The sequence below is a fragment of the Strix aluco genome, chromosome 29, assembly GCF_031877795.1.
Source record: "Strix aluco isolate bStrAlu1 chromosome 29, bStrAlu1.hap1, whole genome shotgun sequence".
In the NCBI taxonomy this organism is placed as follows: Eukaryota; Metazoa; Chordata; class Aves; order Strigiformes; family Strigidae; genus Strix; species Strix aluco.
Window position 1 is genome coordinate 1,587,395 of NC_133959.1, and position 20,210 is coordinate 1,607,604.

Sequence of the window (20,210 nt, forward strand, 5' to 3'; positions counted from 1 at the left end):
CGCGGCGGAGGGGTGGGCGGGGCGAGCAGCGTCCCGCGGGGGCTGCTGGGAGATTCCCGTGTGGCGGGGAGGCTGCGGGACCGGGGCGGGGGGCGCCGCCTCGGTGAGGGCAGGGCCGGCTCCCGGCGGGGGCGGGCCGCGGGGCGGGCCGGGGGCGGTTCTTCCTCCTCCTCCTCCTCCTCCTCCTCCTCCTCCTCCTCCTCCTCCTCCTCCTCCTCCTCCTCCTCCTCCTCCCCCTCCCCCTCCCCCTCCTCCCCCTCCTCCCCGCGGTGCCTGCGCGTGTGGCAGCGGGCAGCAAGCTGCCGGGGGTCGCCCGGTGAGGGGTGGGAAGGCGCCAACAACCGCAGCTTCCTCCTCACGCTGCGTTTCACCTCAGGCTGGGCCGCCCCGTGGGGGGAACCGGGGAAGGGAGCTGCCCGCACCCCCACGCCGTGCTCACGGGAATCCGCCCGGGCCGAGCTCAACGTGGGGGGTCCGGGGCGTCGGGAAGGTGCCGGCAGCGATAGCGGCTTGGCAGGGGGAGGACCCTCCCCGGCGCCCGTGTCCCGGTCAGGGACGGCATTGTGCTGTTTTGCTACAGGATAAAAATGGCCTCTCGGCGGATCACACGGGAGACGTTTGATGCCGTGGTGCAGGACAAAGTTAAAAGGTATCGCATGGACCGGAGTGATGCTATAGAGGACACAATCCATCATTTTAAAGGTAATGAAACCCGGGCATGATGTGCTGCGGGTTATACCAGCTATTCTGGTAACAGCTATGTTAGATTGCTTGCCTTCCGTTTACCTAAAATGTGGACTTGTGCTGGTGTTTTTCCACATCCATTTTTATTTAAGAGGCGAATCGCATGGTATGACTGACACTATTTTAACATGGAATGCAAATTCTAGGCAAAAAAACGAATTTCAAACAAAGGAATTCTGTTCAGGCTGCATCAGAGAGTGGGTCCAATTTCAGAGAGGTCTCCAGAGACATCGCTGCAGGATGGAATTCTGTTGATGTCTGATAAGTTAAATAAATGTAGGAGTGCATTTGAAGCCTTTGGGTCTTTGTATTTCATGTTCTTTTTGGAGAGCAGGACATAAATTGTGTGAACGTATACAAAGCATGATCTGCAAATTCTTTTATCTTCTAAATTTGATATTTAAAATGTCTAGAAAAATAACTTGGATTACATTCATAGGAAATTGAGAGTTTTAAAATGAGATCTCTTCTGTTTTCTTAGAGTTGTATAAGCTCTAAAGAAATAATTTACTTTAAATACTTAATTTGTTCAAGTGTTCTTTACTTTCTGAATTTAACTACTGGAATTAGGAAATAGGGATTCTTGGATACTTTGCAGGAGACTCTAGTATTTCTGACTTTAATGTTATCTTAGATAATTGTGTATGTGTTTGTAGAAAATATGATCTTCTGTTCAACTGGAATGCTGACATTCAATGTGGAAACAGAAAGTGCACGCTTTTGGTATTTTTACATCTGAGAAATCCAGGTAGAAGCATTCGAGCACATTACCATCTTCCTAGACTGAGCAAGTTGTGAGCAAGTAGAAAATGGGGTTTATAGCAGAACTTGAGTTTCAGCTTCAGCGAGAGTAGACCTTTTAATAAATGGTTTTGTCATGTGTGTTTAGGCATTGTGTGCTGCTTTTTGCTTGTTGTGAATTATTGTGAATTACGTGAGGAAGCAAATGGGAATATCCCAAAGTTAGATATGTGTCCTGTTCTTCAGAAGTTTTGATGTGTTGACTTGTAAGTGTCTAAATATGTTTATTAAATTTTTTTCTTAATACTACTTGCAGTGTATTGGTGTATTTCTGTTTTTATCATTACAGCTCATTCAAGGCCAGTCCCAAGACCAAGATACGAAGACAGTTTTCAGGATGATGGAAGATATACTCATGACAACACCCAGCACCATCCACACGATGACTGGAGCGAAGACCCTAGAGATGACTATCCAGGACCTTCATATAGATCTACTAGTCCTCTCATAAGGAAAGATAACTACTACCATGAACAGTACGGCCGCCCGGCGTCTCGTGACCGGGAATTTGGCCGCCCGGCATCTCGTGACCGGGAGTTCGGGCGTCCAGCTTCGCACGACCGGGAGTACGGGCGTCCAGCTTCGCACGACCGGGATTATGGGCACCCAGCATCTCGTGACCGGGAGTACGGGCACCCAGCTTCCCACGACCGGGAATACGGGCGCCCAACTTCCCATGACCGGGAGTATGGGGGCCTGGCTTCTCATGACCAGGACTATGGCCCTCCTGACTCTTGGGAATCCACCGGACCACATGAAACTGATTTTAGCTCTTCAGATATTTTAGGTGATTTTAGATCACCAGGACTGATGGAAGATGAATATGGCAACATGGAGAATCAGGAGTATGATGTGGACTTTGGAATTCAATCTGACAGCGAGTTCCGACCCCCGATACGGAGGGGCAACATTGGCAGGGGAAGAGCTCTGCGAGGAAAGCGTATTACAAGGGGCGCTGTTAAAACTAAAGTATTCAAAGGAGATATCAAAACTCCCCTAAAGAAATGGAACACTAAAAAACTGCAACCAGGCCCCGATCAGAAGCCGGCTATGCAACCTGATCAAATGCCAGAAGCTGCTGAACGACCTAACCAGAGGCCGGTGACCCTCCAGCGCCCTAATCAAAAGTTGCCTCCGCGACTTAATCAGAGGCCAACTATTACAACCCAGAGACCTATTCTCAGGCTCCCAAAGCCCGCGCATGTTTTCAGAAATCTCAATTTTGACCTTGTGGACAAATCAGACATTTTTTCAACATTTGGGATAGAAATTATAAAATGGGCTGGGTTTCATGCAATAAAAAACGATGCAGAATTTTCCCGGCTCTTTGGAGCTCTCTTTGAGCTAGAGACAGAAACCTGTGCAAAAATGCTTGCTTCGTTCAAATGCTCCTTAAAGCCAGAACACAGAGATTATTGTTTCTTTACTATCAAGAGTTTACAACATGCTGCTCTGAAAACTCCCAAAGTGGATAATGAGTTTTTAAATATGCTATTGGACAAGGGTGCTGTGAAAACAAAGAACTGCTTCTTTGAAATAATAAAACCTTTTGATAAATACATAATGAGGCTACAAGACCGCCTCCTAAAAGGTGTTACGCCGCTGCTTATGGCCTGCAATGCTTATGAATTAAGCATTAAGACGAGCGGGTTTGGTAATCCAAGAGAAATGGCGAGTGCTTTTGAGACCACTGTTTCTCTTTGTCGTAAGTCTTTAGCACTTCTGGGTCAGACCTTTGCACTAGCATCTGTTTTCAGGCAGGAGAAAATACTTGAAGCTGTTGGACTTCAGGAAATGGCTCCAGCACCAACACTATTCCCAAACTTTGATGATTCAACGTTGTTTGGAAGAGAGTACATTGAAAACTTGAAGGCTTGGTTGGAGAAGAGTGGATATCCAATTCAGATGAAAAAAACTGAACCAGAGTCCACAGTACAGCTTAAAAAACCCTCTCCTGACACAAAAGTTAAAAGTGAGTGAACTACTGTAAGATACTTCACAGTATGTAATTTTTTTATTTGTTGCTAGCATTTTATCGTAATTTTTATGGTTTCGTTAGGTCAGGAATTCCTAATTCTGGGAATTCCATGTAAATCCCTGGCAGTGCTGAGGCAGGTAGTAAACACTATCTGTTGTAGCAATCGTTTTCAGCTTTGTGGATGAAAGCATGTCTCCTTCCTCCCCTCTCCTGCACGTGCTTATACTTTAAACCTAGGATTTTCACCTTGTGCCCTTGGCTGCTTCAGCTGCCCTACCCTCCAGCTTCATAACTTCGAGGTAGGGAGGCCAGGACCGCAGCTGTAACTGGCTACATCACAGAGTAAGTATTCGCGTATAAGCAAATTCAGAGATGTTACCGTTACTGCTTTCATCAGAGGCAGGCGTATTTCTTTGCAGTTGTTGATATACTAGGAGTACTGTCTCCTCTGCTGTACTAGGGCATCTAGTTCATCCTCTCTAAACCGTTCTTCCTCTTTACTATACTCATCTGTTTTTTCCTAATTGAACTTCAGATACTTTCACAGGGGGCACTGACACTGAGTGGCTTATAATTTGGAGCTCATCCCTTCAGAGTGCTGTTCAAATATACTTATTTTCCCCAAAATCCTTTTGGTGCAATAAGTAATTGCCTTTTAAAGGATGGCTTAACTTGCCCAGAATGGCAAAGGATAAGTTTCTTAAACCACAGTGCTTCTTAAACTGTTCTGGAATCTAAGTTGAGTTGAGAAAACAGTCAGAAAGTTTCTGAGGTTTCCTTAATTTATTCTAAGTATTAAGTGCAGCCTTTTTTGTATTAATATTATTGTGGTTTAAACCCAGCCAGCAGCCAAGCACCACGCAGCTGCTCTCTCACCCTCCAGCGTCCTGGGGATAGGGGAGAGAATTGGAGGGGTGAAGGTAAGGAGACTCATAGGTTGAGATAAAAACAGTTTACTAATCGAAATAAAATAGACTAATAATAACAATAGTAACAATAATAGAAAATACAAATGGGTAATGTACAATGGCGATTGCTCACCACCCACCAACCAGTGCCCAGCCCGTTCCCGGGTAGTGATCCCAGAGAAGATCCGATCCCAAAAACTGCAATCCCAGAAGCAAGAGCCCCCCCCCACTTCCCAGCCAACCCTTGTTTATAGGCTGAGCATGACGTTACATGATATGGAATATTCCCTTGGCCAGTTTGGGTCCATTGCTCTGGCTGTGCTCCCTCCCAGCTTCTTGGGTACCTGCGCACTGGCAGACTATGGGAAGTTGAAAAGTCCTTGATTTCTTAGCAGCAACTGAAAACATAAGCATATTATCAACATTCTCCTACCAAATCCCACACTGAATCCAAACCACAGCACTGTTCTAGCTGCCGAGAAGAAAAACTAGCTCTATCCCAGCTATAACCAGGACAAATATGTTGAAAAATTTCAAATGTCAGTGTGTCAAAGAATAGAAAAGATGACATATTGATACTCTGTTGATGAGAATAAGACAATGACTGCATTTTGTTTCTTCCTACAGCCCCACAGCGAGCTGATCGGAAAGTTGTAGAGACAATTGAACAGTTAGTGACTAGCATTGTTTCAGGAACCTTGTCTGCCAAAGAGAGAAACGCTCAAAAGAACTGTCCTGAATATTGGTAGGTGTGTTTGAACAGGATGATGTAATACTACTCTCTGATGAAGATATTTGGAATATATTTAATTAAATTCAGTATTTTATTCAGTGGCTGTAAAATGGCCTATTGTACATTTAATCAGACTTACTGAAGATGTTTTCTCAGCTAATTATACTTCCTGATATCCTTGGAAATTGTCCTGTTGCTTCTGTTTTCTCTAGTAGATCATGTTCCTTTTGATCTGTCAGTAATGACTGTATGTCAATCCAAATGCAAGATGTTAAAAGCAATTTACATTTATGAGATGAAAATAGTAAGCAAACTATTACAGTAAGGTAACAGACTTACGGATCTGGTGTTCTATGAATAATGTTGCCAAGGAAAGCTGCAACACTTCCAGGTGTAATGATATTTTAATATGACAGTATCTCTTCATGTGTGAATTGCAGCATAGCTGATTAATTACTAGCCAGATGATTTATGTCAAAACCCTCCATCATTTATTTGCTTAGCATACTGTACTTACTGCTCTAGAAGTGGAATTGGCTGTTATTCTGAGAAAAACCTACGCAGACTAACATTAATGTAGCAACTTGTGTACATCCCTGGAAAAAAGATGGATTGCTACTGAGTTTCTGCTCTGAGAATTTGAGAATAGTTGTGCTTTCAGCTTAGGTTTTCATTTTATTTATATGATTTTGTTTAGGTTCTTGTCAGATGAAGATAGTCTAGAATACAAGTATTATAGACTGAAGTTATCAGAGATGCAAAGGCGGACATCATCTGGAAAGGAAGCAGGTGGTGAGGGCAGAACACTAGAAGAATCTGCAACAGAATCCGTCAGGGCCATGTTGTATGCCAGGAAAGTTGCAAGTATTAAGAGAAGGCTATTTAAAAGAAAAAGGCTTGGAATTGTCGCACAACATGGTGTTCGAGGAAGGAAGGTGAGGAGAGCCACCATAGGGACACAGACCGTGCTTTCGGCAGGGACAGTGCTGAAGCACCAAGACAAGCACCTTCAAGGTTCAGTCCAGTCAAAGCCATCTGTATCAGAAACCAGTTTGTCTGAGAAGAATTCCTCCCTCGATACCACCTCATCCTCACAATGTGCCACCAGTTCCGAGGTCTCTCTGCCAGCAGAAGAAAGGACAGATTCTGAGGATTTATTAGCACCACCTGAACTTTTCCCACCATTGTCCTCTCAGTTTCCTGATGGTAAGTGAAGAGTCAAGATTAGATTTTAAATTGTAAGTTATATGAGAGAAGAATTGCATAGAATGTTCTGCTGGAAATTGTAAAAACCATTTATTTTGCTGAAGTAGATCGTTCTTAACTGTATTGACCTTCCAGTGATGCAGATTTTGTATGAAGCTGTAGATAACGAGCATTCTGTTTCTTGCAGTGGATGCTAAAACAATGGAAACTGCTGAGAAGCTTGCCAAGTTTGTTGCTCAGGTAGGACCAGAAATTGAGCAGTTCAGCATAGACAACAGTGCAGATAACCCAGACCTCTGGTGAGTAACCTACACCTTTATCTGTGTAAATGGGCCGATAAGAAAAATCAAAATGCATCTGAACAATTCCTAAGGAGACATTTCTTTTGATTGTTTGTTGAGATGTATGCTTTTATTCAGCCCGTATAGGAACAGAGGATTTTGAGCAATGCTCTGTTGTCCTGCTCAGCATCTCCGTTAATGGTGAATACCTGAAATATCTAAGAAAGAAAATTCTCCCAAATGCGTACATGCACTGATATATATATTTTTCTTTTATGTCCTAAGTAATCAGCTTGCATCTTGAAACAGTGGTCTGCCAAAGTATTTGCAATCTTGTTATTTTTTTAAGTGAGGTTTTGATTACAGTGGCCTAAGTGCTCTAGTGGAAATTAGCACAGGTTTTTCTCTTTTAGTCGTACTGTGCCAACAAAAAATGGAGCCCTATTATCTGTTTCTCAGAATCAATACACTTATCTCCACATAGACCGCATGACTGAAATTTGGAAGGCCTGAATTCTCTTCTGGGATCTGCTGTTTGCCTTCTGGGTCACCCAGAGCTAGCACCTTGTCTTAGTTTCTCCATCTATGTAATGAAGATATTTGTACTGAATTCTTTACAACACAGTGTGAGAAGTGCTGATAACAAGCAGTCTGTAAGAACTGAGGAGAATGAGTGCTGTTCTTGGTACATGTTGTCGGGGAATCCTACAGTTCTACAAAAACACACCTAGAATGACCATTCAGAAATTAATAAGAGATTTATTTCTAATGTCTTGCTTCATGCTAGCTAAAGAAAAATCTCTTTCTGATATTATTTTCACTGTAATTTTTGCTCAGGTTTCTACAAGATCGAAACAGTTCTGCTTTCAAATTTTACCGAATGAAAGTCTATGAGCTATGTCCATCTATTAACTTCAGTGCTGTGTCAGAAGCAACTGATGCTGGGGAAAGTGCTAAGCCTGAAGAGAGAAATTTGGATATTTCAGAAGAGGAAGAGGATGAAGAAGAAGAAGAGGAAGAAGATAATGAGGAGGAAGCTGAGTTTGAGGAGGATATCTCCCAGCCTTTGGAAGAAATGGAAATGGAGCAAGCAGAGGAGGGAGAAGAGGATGACATGTCAGCAGGTAGAAGTGTGGAAAACCTAGCTGAAGAGATGATTTCCAAAACAGGAGAGGAAACTTCAGCAGGTGAAATGCAGCTAGCCACATCATCTGACGGTGCTATGCCAAATCTGTCGACACAGGCATCAACTCCTGCTCCTGGTACCCTATTTCCTCGCAAACGGATCAGCAGCAAGTCTCTGAAAGTTGGTATGATTCCTGCATCTAAAAGGATTTGCCTCATAGAAGAACCAAAAGGTGAGTGGTACTTAAAAGTACTTTGTAGGTATCAGTACAGAACTCCTGGGTTTTATATACTTTGTTACTGACTGTTACTGGCTAAAAGAATTACATTTCTTTAATACAAAAATGCGTACAATGTTCACTTTAAAGGTTCATTCAACTGACAAAGGAGGATCTGAAGAAACTGTGTAACAGTTTTTGTGTTATAGTGCAATAGCAAAGTTTGTGTCTAACATCATTCTGCAAATATTCTCTTAAGTATATGTGAATGTTGTCTTCTCTCTGCTGCTTAAAAAACTCACAGTAGTAGTTTTTGCGGGGTTTATTTTATCAGTGTATGGAAGGTTTAACAGATTTGAGTATAGCACTGAACCCATTTTGAGTGTTTAACTAAATATATTTAGAATTTGGATTGGCCTGTCAAATTTTGTCAATATGGCTACAGCGGGGGTAGGTCATGATATTCTAAGAATTGAGAGATAAGTAGCTTAAAACCGATTATATGTGCTCTGCAGCTACTTGAACAAATGTATTTTCTTTGCATAATGATTTTTATTGGTGAAGGTTGTCATTCGTGATATGAAAATGATATACAATAACCTCATTTAAGTCCAGTCTGAATTTTCTATCAGAGTATTACAGAAGCTCAGGGAAATGAAAGATCTAAAGTCCTTACAGTATGTCATCCATCAGTGTATTGCTGGCATGGTATGTCTGAAAGTAAATACATGCATGTACTAATTACTTTATTTGTGGTGGAGGGGAAAAAAAGGTCTTACTGTTTCTTTTCTCTTTTTTTTTTTTTAATTTTCGTCTTTCTTGTTGGTTCTGATTTTAGTCCAAAGCATTGAGTTAAGAGTCCCACTTCAGATGTACTTTTGGATTTCTGTATTAAAATTGTTTTTCTTTACAGCTGAATTTTGTCTTTGATTTGACTTGCAGTGCATGAACCTGTCAGAATTGCTTATGATAGGCCTCGTGGTTGCCCAGTTACAAAGAAGAAGAAGGTAAAGAACTCTTCTGGTTTGCCATTGCATTCTGAGAATCAACTGTCTTTACAAGGGACAGCCTCTGAAGATGTGTCATTGTCATAAAATTAAATTAAAACCTGAAGAGCCTGATCCTGAAAAAGACTGGACTAAATCCGAGGAGAGCCGTGGCTCCTGTTGTCTTCTAACTACCTGTGTCAAAATGAAAATTTTACAATTAGAGCACTATTGAAAAGCTGTGTGTTAATCTTGTCTTTTATTTTAAAAAAATAAGGAGGACATCAGTGCTTTGCTGTCTGGAAAATACGTTGTAATTTTCCAAATCTGGTGAGATGTTACTTGACTGCTTCTGTAATTGTGATAGGGATTCAGTCATCAGGTCATTCCATATTTGTTATTAAAATAGCAAAGAATACACTTTCATATTTTAAAAGGTAGTTATGTTTTTTAATAATGTAATTAAACAGTTTGAGAACTTGGAATATATATTTTATTTTTTTATAAACTGGCAAGGCAGGTATTTACTCTTTGATAAATGTTTTCTGTGTAGGTAGTTAAGTGCTGCTTAGAAGATATTTCTGTATATCCAGAAATTCAGACACAGTTTATGGGGCGGAATTTGAGGGATTTTTAATACATGATCTCCCTGTATAACAAAAAGACCCTTTGTTTTTCTGTTTTTTCTTCTCCATAGAAACCAAAAGATTTAGAATTTTCACACAAGAAACTGACAAACAGGAATGTGGGTTTCCAGATGCTTCAGAAGATGGGCTGGCAAGAAGGACATGGCCTTGGTACACGAGGAAAAGGAATCAGAGAGCCTGTAAAAGTGTATGTAATGGGAACACACTGCAGAAATTTGACAGCTCTGGAAAAGGCTGGGATTCTAATAGTAACTGTGTTTATCTAACCCACCTAGAGGTGGCCAGTTCAGTGTTTTGTTTCCTTCTTGGCACTGGCCTCTGGCCTCCGTAAAGTTGAGCGTGGAGACTTCACGCATTTTTCTGGCCAGACTGGGCAAAGTCTGGTCTGGAAGGTGGCTGTTTCTTGCCATCCAATTTGACATCACTGAAGGCTGCAGCATGAATGCTGCAGTTGCGGACACTTTCTAAAGATACATGGGTGCCCCTGTTCTTCAGGAGGTGGTTTTTGTTGTTTGGTGTATGTAGGTGTTTTTAACCTGTTATCCTGGGGATCTCCTTGCTACCACGCCAGGTACATAACATATAAATAGACTTTAGGAATATCATACACAGTACTCCCAGGTTTAGGCAACAAATTTTTTTTCACTCTAATTATGTGATTCGTTCCACTGCATGCTGAAAGAGGTAAGTGCATCTGCCAGAAGGTAAGTGTGCTTTTTCCTTTAAAACATACTTTTGTTTTTGAATCTTCATTTTGTCTTTTAAAGTTGCTGTATCCAGTGTCCACTGCTGCCAGCACGGAGAATGGATAATACCTCCTTCAACTCACTGACTGAATAAGGAGGCAGAAACTATTTCTTTCTCTCTGAACCCATATAACAAGCTTTCTAGTCCACACCACATAACCTGTGGTTTAACAGTCTTCTTTCTCCAAGGATTTCTGTTTTCTTCGTGCATTGGACAGTACTGGTCATTTTAGTTGATTGGATACTTCTGGTTATTTGCTTTCTTTTTTTCCTTAGTGCTCCTATGGTCCAGTGGCCATCACTATATTTTCTATGTTTCCTTCTTCAGCAGCAAACCAACAGTGAGAAAGCAGCTTACTACATCTGTAGCTCTCTTGTGTTCACCAGTGTTAGAACCTTGGTTCTTAACCTCAGAACTTGTTGGGACTAAATATATGAGTAATCTTTTTTTTTTTTTTTTATGTAGCTCCTGGCACAAGTTTTGCTGCACAACTAATCATGAGCTGTTTAATTGTATCTGGTCTGACAGCCCACCACATTCTAAAAGTTTCTGGCCATCTTTAAGAACTGAATTTTTAATATGTGAAAATACAGTTTTTCCAGCTTGAGACTACTGCTATGTCACTCTTGTAAAGACACCTGCAAAGAGTAGTGAAGCACTGCTGTCTGTACCTCTTACAAAAACTTGTTGACCTTTTCTGTAATGTAGGGAGAACTCCGTACTGTTGATTATTTTCATGGTGTGCACCTCACTTTCCCATCAAAGTAATTCCTTGGACAATACTTTGGGACAATCTCAGTGAGGATGAAACCAGTGCAATTTGACATTTTGCTCTCTTGTTAGTTGCTTTGATACAGCGTGGGGTTTTTTTTCTCATTTAGTAATCTGTAGCCTCTACTCTTTCCTCCCCTTTTGAAAACTACCAGCTCTTCAGTTGATGGCTTGTTTAAAAGTCCACGTGCTGTCTGATCTCATTCTCTGAGCAAAAAGGGATGGAGTAATAATGGGAGAGACTCCCAATTCTAGTGTGGAACATACCTTGATCATTACAGAGCACTGATACCTAAAGCTGATGTATTCAGGCACATCAGTTGTTACACAAAGAAACTTGAGGCCCTTTTTTGTTGTGAAAGCTTAAAGCTTGTCTCTGGCTGTGAGAGCAAGTCATATTGCCAGGTTTGAGAAGATTTTTATTTATGTTACGGTAAAAGATATGTGAATTGCATGGTGACTTCTCATTGAAAACTTCTGGACCATCATTTCCATGGAGTTTCATGTTAGTCTTGTGAGCTGTTCCCTCTCTTGAGAACTGATTTGTCACAGCTATGGGTCTAACCAATTTTATGGTTCAGGAGATGCTTTAAAAAAAAAAAACAAACAAACAAACCAAACTCCAAGGCAGAATATTATTATGGGATAGACCCTCCTCTGAGTACTTATCTCATGTCTGTGATTAGTAATTTAAAATGTAACTTAACTTGATCGTACAGTTGCCAAGTCAGACTGTACCATTGGAAGAAGAAACAGCACCCGGGGTTTCTACTGTGGACTGTAAAGTTGAATTTGCTTTTTAGAGTCTGTGAATATTAATTTAGAATTGCACTACAATCGACTTGGCTTAAGTGGAAGTATTATTACAGAAACTGCATAAGAATAATTTTTCTTTATTCTACTTAAGGTCCTCAGACTTTACCCTGATGGTGTGGCAATCCCCATTTCAGTACATGGGGCAGTCTAAAAAATTTTTCATACTTCATGTGATGAAATCTTTTATAGATAATACTAATGTAACTGACCTGAGGATAAAACTGGTACAGAGGATCATTCCTGTGGCAGAGGTTTCATTAATCTTAGTGTTGCAATGTCTATGTTCTTACGCACATAGCCTGGAGAAAGAGATGGTTTTTCATTATTTGTATCTCTACATTCTTGTGGGTCATCCTCTCTGTCTACTTCCAGGGCAGAAAGTTGTTTTGATATTGTTGAGGCCTGTCTGCTTCTGTTGGCATGTGTGGACAAAGAGAGATGAGTTAATGACTCATTGTTCTTGGAAGGGTGGGAGCTCCAGGTTTTGTCTATAGCGTGTGTCCTGCAAGACTTCAGCTTGCTTTGGGTGCTAGAAATTTTAAGCAAGCAGCATTATGTTCCCTTGGTGATAAATTAATCTTTTATCCAGAGTTAATGTGGTGTTTCCTACTTATTCCTCAAAGTCTCTGACTTCTGTCATGTTTGAAATGTGGGAAACATGGCAATTTTTGCCATCTTTTCAACAGAGGATCCTATCTACCATGAATAAAGTGGTTAAATTTCATGTAAGAATTTGATCCGTTAGATGACTACATCTTCACTGCTCCCTTCATATCATCGGAGCATTTTCTTCTGGTGGGTATTTGCATGTGTAATGGGAGGTGGGAGTTGGTTTACAGTTGATCTGGTATGTCAGGTACCAAGCCTCCGCTCCCCTTCTCCCCCAGATGAAGCAGAATTACTTTCCACTTGAATTGTGTCTATGTTGGAAGCTATTGTTTAGATCTCTTCTGCACATTGTCAAATGTAACAGCAACAGAGTGTTCTAACTATTCATTTTACTCCCTAGGGGTGCTACCTCTGCAGGGGAGGGCTTGGGTGTTGCAGGGGAAGAAAATAAAGAAGATGCATTTGATGTTTTCCGTCAAAGAATGATACAAATGTACAGGCAGAAAAGAGCAAGTAAATAGGTATGTGCAATGGACACGTCTGGTTTATGAATTCCTGCAAACATTAAAATACCAGGGCTTTTTAAGTCTTCCTTTACCAAGAAAATATTACTGTTTCCATGAGTATATCTGGCTTCTTAACATTTCATGAGAATCCAGACCTACGTTGAACTGCTTTGAACTGCTGAATTACCCCAAATCTTACTTTCTAGGTTTGACATAAGAGACTCGCTCGCTAGAAAGTGCACGGATATGCAAAGGCTGCTGTGTGAAAGATCTTCAGCAGAGTATGCCAGTACGAAGAACACTTTGTTCTATAGTAGTGGACTTGAATACTAATGTATTAAAACATTTTCCAAGATTAAAGTTAGTCTTGTATTTAATTGTGCAAGCTAACAACTTGGATGTCATCTTCTGAGGAAGAAACAACTGATTTTGTTCTCGGAAGTGCCTGTTTACCTCTCTCTTTGGCCAAGTTTGCCTGTTTTGTGATGAGATGGCTTACCAAAAAATGGAATAAGCAACGTGAAAAATATGACTGGCCTGGTTTGGCTCTGATCCTTTCTGAAGCCAAGAGTCTTCTCAAATTCAGATCTTCTTGCAAGGCAGTTCAGATTTTATTTTACTACATTTTATTGATGGGCTGATCTTCTGATCTACTTCTGGAGTCTGCATAAAGCAGTTTCCTTTGCTCCATACGCCAATTCTAAGAAGAGTCTCTACCTGCGTGCTTATTTTGTGTAGGATTCTAGACTTAAAGTGTAGGATGAATAACTGAGTTCATCTGAGTCTGAGAACACTAAACTCTTCCTTGAAAACCTCAGCTGCTAAGGTTTTTCATTGTAATGAACAAGTAGTACATATTTTAAGTGTACTTTTTGTTTTTACACAAATTTGCAGCTCTTCTCTGACAAATTCTTGAATAATTTCTTTCCTTCTCAAAGTTTAAGCCGCGAGCAGGTGCAGTTCATGTATCTGCAGAGAATACTGAAGAAAACACTTTGAAGTCAGATATTCGGAAGTCATCTGGAAGTGGATCATCAGTTTTATAAGACCATCAGTTTAGAGAGTCATTTCTGTTTCCATTAAATATTTGCTTTGCAGAAGTTCTTTTATTGAAAAATCCCAAGAAATAAAACAAAAAGCTTGTACTTTTAAGGGACTATTTCAAAACTTACTGAAAGAGAAGACTGGATTAAGCTACTGTGCTTCAACAACAAAGCATTACCTAACTGCTTGGTGAAGCAGCTCTGAAGACATGAAAGATTTTAGCAGTGTTATCACAGATAAACATGCACGGTCTGATCATTCATCTTTTTCCGACTTGCACATCAATAAGGGATCTGTGACTGGATTACTGAAAGGGACAGAAGTTCATATCGCACTTTTTAGTGTACTTATTCTCCATCATTACCTTTCTAAAACTAGTCGAAAGTCTTCACTTGAATGTTACACTACCAAAACCTCCTTCACTGAAGCTCTCTTTAAAGAGTTGATCTTGAGCTGATGCATGTTTTGCTTACTCGCAGTGAGTGCTGTCTTGCTGATGTTTTCATCCTGCACCATGCTTCTTGTAGAGCAAAGAGCTTGTGGTACACCACTAATAGCACCCCACAGTAACGTGGCAGCATCTCAAGTTCTTAACTGACACATATGCAAGAAAATGTGCTCTTCAGTTATCAACTTGCCTGTGCCTGCTGTTTAAAGAACAAAATGATAACTCTTTCTCCATTTAAAAACCCTACTGGTTGAAAGGGAGTGTCTTCATTTTCATTCTATAGCAACAAACTTTTCCTTGCTTGTAACAACCAGTTTTAGTTATGAATGCAAGGTGCTTTTTTTTTTTTTTCTTTACTGTATGGGTCTTTGAAACCATGAGAAACAAAATCATGTCACAGTGTAATTTTTTGATCACTCAGTTGCCTTGAAGCACGTAATCACTAAATAAAACCACGATGGCAGGTATAGAAAAATATGCTGGTAGTTCTGTTTTTCCATGAACATCACATGTGTCTTCACCTTTACAAGAAGTTGAAGCATGAAGGCTATAAATACGAATAAGTTTATCTGGTTATCACACTTGATTAAAGACATTTGATAGCCCAGATGTTTCTCATAGGCTTTACTTGGAGATGTTCAAAATCCTTAAATGTTTTGGGCCACAGGCTACTTGGAAGATCATTGATTACAGTATTTGGCAGTGTATGCTCACCTGTTAAGGTCCCATTTGGGTGTGTTCTTAAGCCCCTCTTTCTTTCCTGTGCCTAATTAGCAGTTACACAGTGTAAAACTTGAGCCTTTCGAAAAGGAGATCTATCAGTCACAGTCTGGTTTAGAATGACACTCTGGAACCAATATTGTTGGGCTCTGATTTATTTCTCAGACCCACTCAGAAGGGTTTAGCTTTTCTTTTAGTCTCAGTGATGAAGCTGCCGGTGTTGCTGCTCACAATTTTTATTTCCCTGCAAACTTCCAGTTCACCTCTTCTTTCACATTTACATTTTTGAGGGATTCTTGATTATATGTTACGCTATTGGCAGAAAGGCACAAGGCAAAGTGGAGTTTCACACTAGGTTGAAATCCTCTCTCTCAGACCCAGATCGGCATTCTGCGCTGCTCTGATTTAACCTGAGTTTGTTGGCCATAGTACCATTCGGGGTGCATTTGCTAACCACCTGCTTACCCAATCTGGAAGAATTGTTGGTATCCAGATCGGAAAATGGTACCGTCCTTTCTGAGTGCAATTCAATTTAAAGTATACTGCTGCCTTGAGAATAAAGGTGAACATTGGGAAAATCTTAATCTGCTACCCTGGATGACTGTGGTATGGTCTGTCTTTCTTGTGCCAAACTTTTAATTTTGGACAAGATATCAGCAGAGCGGTATTGGTGCTGAGATTCCAGTGTTGCTCTCAAGTGGGTTACCGTTTGCCACTTTGATCTTGTTTTACCAAGAGATGACCTTATGCTCCTTTTGCAAAAGGAATTTCCTTTTATTTTGACCTGCTTTTGCAGGCAGCTCTGAATTGAAAAATTTAAATACTTTTACATGTGAAACATTTGTTATGCAGATACATTGCCTTGTTTAAAGTTTACTAGCTTCTTTTCTGTTATTTTAGTTCCAGGCTCTCTTCCATGAAGACTGCAAGCTTCAGTGAACATTTTAACTAACTTCAGTGGTGTGTCTACTGTCTTTTGGTTGTTTTTTGCCATTAATCTTGTAGAGCAATTTGCTAGTTTCTGTTCCGTGCAAATTGGCAGTAGTGCTAAGCTAGTAACGATTAGATGCTTATGTTATTGGATAACTGACATTTCTTTTTAGTGTAAGTAAACATGTTAGCATTGTTAATCTTTTAATATCTGCAATAAATGTAGAACTAAACAATTTCTGGTTTAAATGTTTTGCTTGTGAATTTGGCCATTTGTAAGAGATATGCATCATTTTGGCACTAACAAGTGGAATTGAGATTATGCAGTGTTATATTAGTGTAAAGCAGGATTTTATAGTGTATGAGGGAAGGAAGGTCCCTCTGTTTCTGTGCTGCTAAATGTCTCTGTTGAGAATACCCACTAAATCATTTCTTAGTTACTTTTTCATGTGGCTTCTAGTGCATTAAATCCATACACAACAGTGTTACTTTCCACATGAACGCCAAACCCATTGTGCCCCGGTCAGAATGCAAGAGTTTTACCCTTTATTCACATATCCCAGGAATTAGTTGTGTCTCTGATTTTCTTGGTGTACTGACTTTAAAACAGCAAAACTTTCTCTTTACATATGTGTGTGGTTTACTGTTGCCTTTAAATTCAAATTCCTTTTTTAGACAGGATATGAGGGGGAAAATTGCAGCGAAGTGAAATTTAACACTTGTGCAGCCGCCTTCTATTGAAAGGTAAACGAGAGTGTTCATTTGCAAAAGATACCAGCCAGGTCTCCTGCCCCCTGCTTTTATACTGACAGCTAGGAAAAGCTTACAGAGGCAAGTTCAAGCCCTGGCTACACCTTTTTCCTCCTTTTCCTTCAAAAATGTGTTGTATGTAAGGACCTGGTTCTAGAAGAAAGGACACTTGCTCTCGCTGGAGAGAAATGAGGAGATCCCCATTTTGGGGGAGGTGCCCTAACAAGAGTAAGACATCTACAGTCAATAATACCCCGTTTGGAGTAATTGTGTGGGACTAATAGAGATGTTTTCAGTTTTTCGCCTTCAAAGCTTTTCTTTGGTTTAATACCAGTGACATTTTTCCTATTTATTTGTTGGTTTTTTTAGACACTACAGCATCCTTAGTGTAAACACTTAATCTGTGCCGAGATGTTATTTCTCAAAATCAATGTACAGTATTTTTTTCTATTGATACTCCATTCTGCTTTGAGGTTAATCCTGATGTATCGTGCCCAAAGAAAGTTTGCACTCAGAAATTCAAATATTGTTATTTTGGATTGTTTTCTATCCTACAAGCAGGTGTATTTTCTAATTAAAAAAGAATTCCTGAAAGTCCTGTTATCATCTTTAATTCTGCATATCTCATGACTGAGTGGCCAATCACAACCAGACTGTAGATTTGAGCAATAATAAACACCTTAAATGAGAATATGCTCAAAAAACACTAGGGTACTTCTGAAATAAATAGTTTTTTGTGAACCGTGTTAAGTAGGTAACTTGCTGAATTGCAGCAAGTGTGGAAAATGTTTGCATTATCTGTGGGCAATAAAGTTACTGCTGTTTAAGAAAGCGCTAGCACACAGTGTGTTCTCTTCAGCTTTTTGTGCCTAATTCATGTCATTAGAAGGTTGTGCTAATTTCCTTGAAAATTATTTCCTAGGCAAGACTTTGCTTTGAAGGGGAAGTCATAGTTTGTTATCCTGCCACTAGGTAATAAAGCAATAGTAAGGCAGCAAATACAAAGCAATAAAATCTGATTTTTAAAACAGCTGCCTCTTTGGCAGAAGTTCATGATAAGACTATTTGATTCGCAGGGTTAACAAAAGTTCTATCTTTGAACAGTTTACAAGACCTATTTCAGAAACCGGAACTATTGTTGGATGGGAAATAAGAATTTTGAAAGACAATCTAAAATGAGAGATCATTAAGAGGTCACACAACACAAAAATGAAAAGAGAATCCGTAAGTTCTGGCTTTCTTTGATGCCTTATCAGTTACTGTGTGTTATTTACTGATGTCAGTGGGAGGAAGGTTAGTAGAGGGAGTTCTGCCAAGTTCTCATTTGTTGTGTACACTGAGCACAGAAAAAGCCATGGTTTATTTTCCTGTTCAATCCTCATAATTGAATCTAAGTTGCTAAGAGGATGCGTATCAGTTCTCATCCCTATGACTATATAATTTACGTCCGTTTCCCCTAACTCCCAAAACCGAACATAAATACCAAAGACGTTCAGTTGTTTAGGGGTGTAATTTGACAGAAAAACCCCAAGCGTTTCCACTGAGCGGCAGCGGTAGCTTCCACCCGCTGGTCCCACCACACCGATCCAGCGAGAAGCCGGGCATTAGGCCGGGTAGCGGGTGAGCCGGGCTTTGCTACAGTGGTTTTGCACCGGTGTCCCCTCGGTCTCAGCACAGCCCCGAGCCCGGGCAGGCCGGATCCCGCCTCGCCCAGCACCCCTCTCCTGCCAGACTCCGGCACCGAGCGCTCCTCCCCGCAGGAGGCTGCCTGGCCCCGTCCCCGCCATCCCCCCGGTGCTGGGTTTGGGCCGGGCCCGCGTGCCCCAGCGGGCGGCGCCACGTGGCTGTGGTGGGCGGTGTCACGTGGCTGGGATGGGCATGTCACGTGGCCGCGGGGCGGGGGCGCCAATGGTCGCTGGTCAGGCGAAGGGGTCTGAGGCCGCGCCGCCATTTTGGGGTGCGTGGGCTGAGGGGAGGGGGGCTGGTGGCCGGCCTCGGGCGCAGCGGGGTTGGATGCTGGGGGCCTGCGGGGGCGTCCCTTGAGGGGTGAGGAGGCTCAGTGCAGTGAGGCTGGGTTCGGGTGTGGTTCAGGGAGCCTGGGGACACGAGCCCGTCACCTCCCTCCTGTCCCTCAGGGCTGGGCTGCCTCTGCTCTGCTGCGCCACCTGTGCAGTCCAGAAGTGCGTGTCAGGGAAGGGGTTAAAGCAAAACATGCTGTGGGAATCCAGGGACAGAATTAAGATTTATCCGCTGAAACAATGATGTGATGGGGCAGGACAGCTGCAAACTCCTGGTGGCCTTAATTGCCAGCACCAGCCATCCCAGGTGCTGTGAACAAAGCTGGGAAAAAGTGGAAAAATCTGCTCGCAAATACCATACATCCGAGGAGATAGGTGCTGTTGGCCAAGGAAGTGTCTTGGCACATGGGTAACGTCTGTCTAGGCAGACTCACGCCCTGGGTTACAATAGAGGGGCTAACAGGAGTTATTTAATAGTTTTCTGAGGTTTCCAACCTGATTTACTAATTTAAAAGTATTCTAACCCAAACAGTATTTTACTTGGATTATGCTAATGCAAATTATTTCCTTAGCTGTTGGCATTTGCTTACTGATGAAAGTGCAGAATAGGCAGAGATTCCCTTCTTTATTAAAGCAGATTTGGAATCTGGCTTTGTGCTTTCTCTAATTGCTGATGACAACTACCTGGCTTTCATTTTGCTCAATTTCCTAGCGTTGGCTGGAGGGCATATTCATTTAGATGGGCTGCCAAAATGCCAGGTATAAAAGTACCTGATTCTAATTAACTTAATAAAATATAAATTCTTTTTTCATAACATATGGTTGATTTGATATGTATATATATTATTTTTCTATGACATATGTAAAAACTGGTGAATTACTGTAAATAAAGCAGGTTTAGCTATGATTTTCCTTAAATCCTTAAAATAGCTGACTGCTGCAAAATGTTCCCGCTTGTTCTTAATGTTTGTGAAATAATGCTTAGATACCATGCAGAAAACCTGAAACATTGCAGCCTGCAAATGAGAATCACGGACTTGGCGCAAAACTCGGTTTGCTGCTATAATAGCCTGGAATTGCCATCAGAGTTGTGTCTACTTCTGATTAGTATAAATACAGTAATTGCTAGAAGATCTTGTAAAACGGCATGGCTGTCCGTCTCTTATAAAAATGCAGGTAGCCAAATGCTACAGTGAACTTAAACTGCTTTTAATTTTAGGACGT

At 41.2% G+C, this 20,210-nt stretch overlaps 1 protein-coding gene across 6 annotated transcripts; it reads left to right on the plus strand.

Moving 5' to 3' along the window:
• Nucleotides 1–11: 11 nt before the first annotated feature.
• On the plus strand, nt 12–17,799 carry SUGP2 (SURP and G-patch domain containing 2). 6 transcript variants are annotated; one of them, XM_074808415.1, is made up of 11 exons: nt 253–702; nt 1,835–3,517; nt 4,366–4,443; nt 5,059–5,176; nt 5,862–6,370; nt 6,558–6,669; nt 7,489–8,009; nt 8,937–9,001; nt 9,678–9,814; nt 12,971–13,091; nt 13,283–17,799. In XM_074808415.1, exons 1-10 carry the CDS (start codon nt 588–590, stop codon nt 13,089–13,091), a joined length of 3,459 nt encoding a protein of 1,152 aa, XP_074664516.1. In that variant the 5' UTR covers nt 253–587; the 3' UTR covers nt 13,283–17,799. The 6 variants fall into 6 exon arrangements, 5 of the variants coding, with proteins under 5 accessions (XP_074664520.1, XP_074664516.1, XP_074664517.1 ...); XM_074808416.1 differs by having other exon boundaries at nt 16,189–17,799; XM_074808419.1 differs by lacking the exon at nt 4,366–4,443 and adding an exon at nt 12–103 and having other exon boundaries at nt 581–702; nt 12,971–17,799.
• Nucleotides 17,800–20,210: the final 2,411 nt, after the last annotated feature.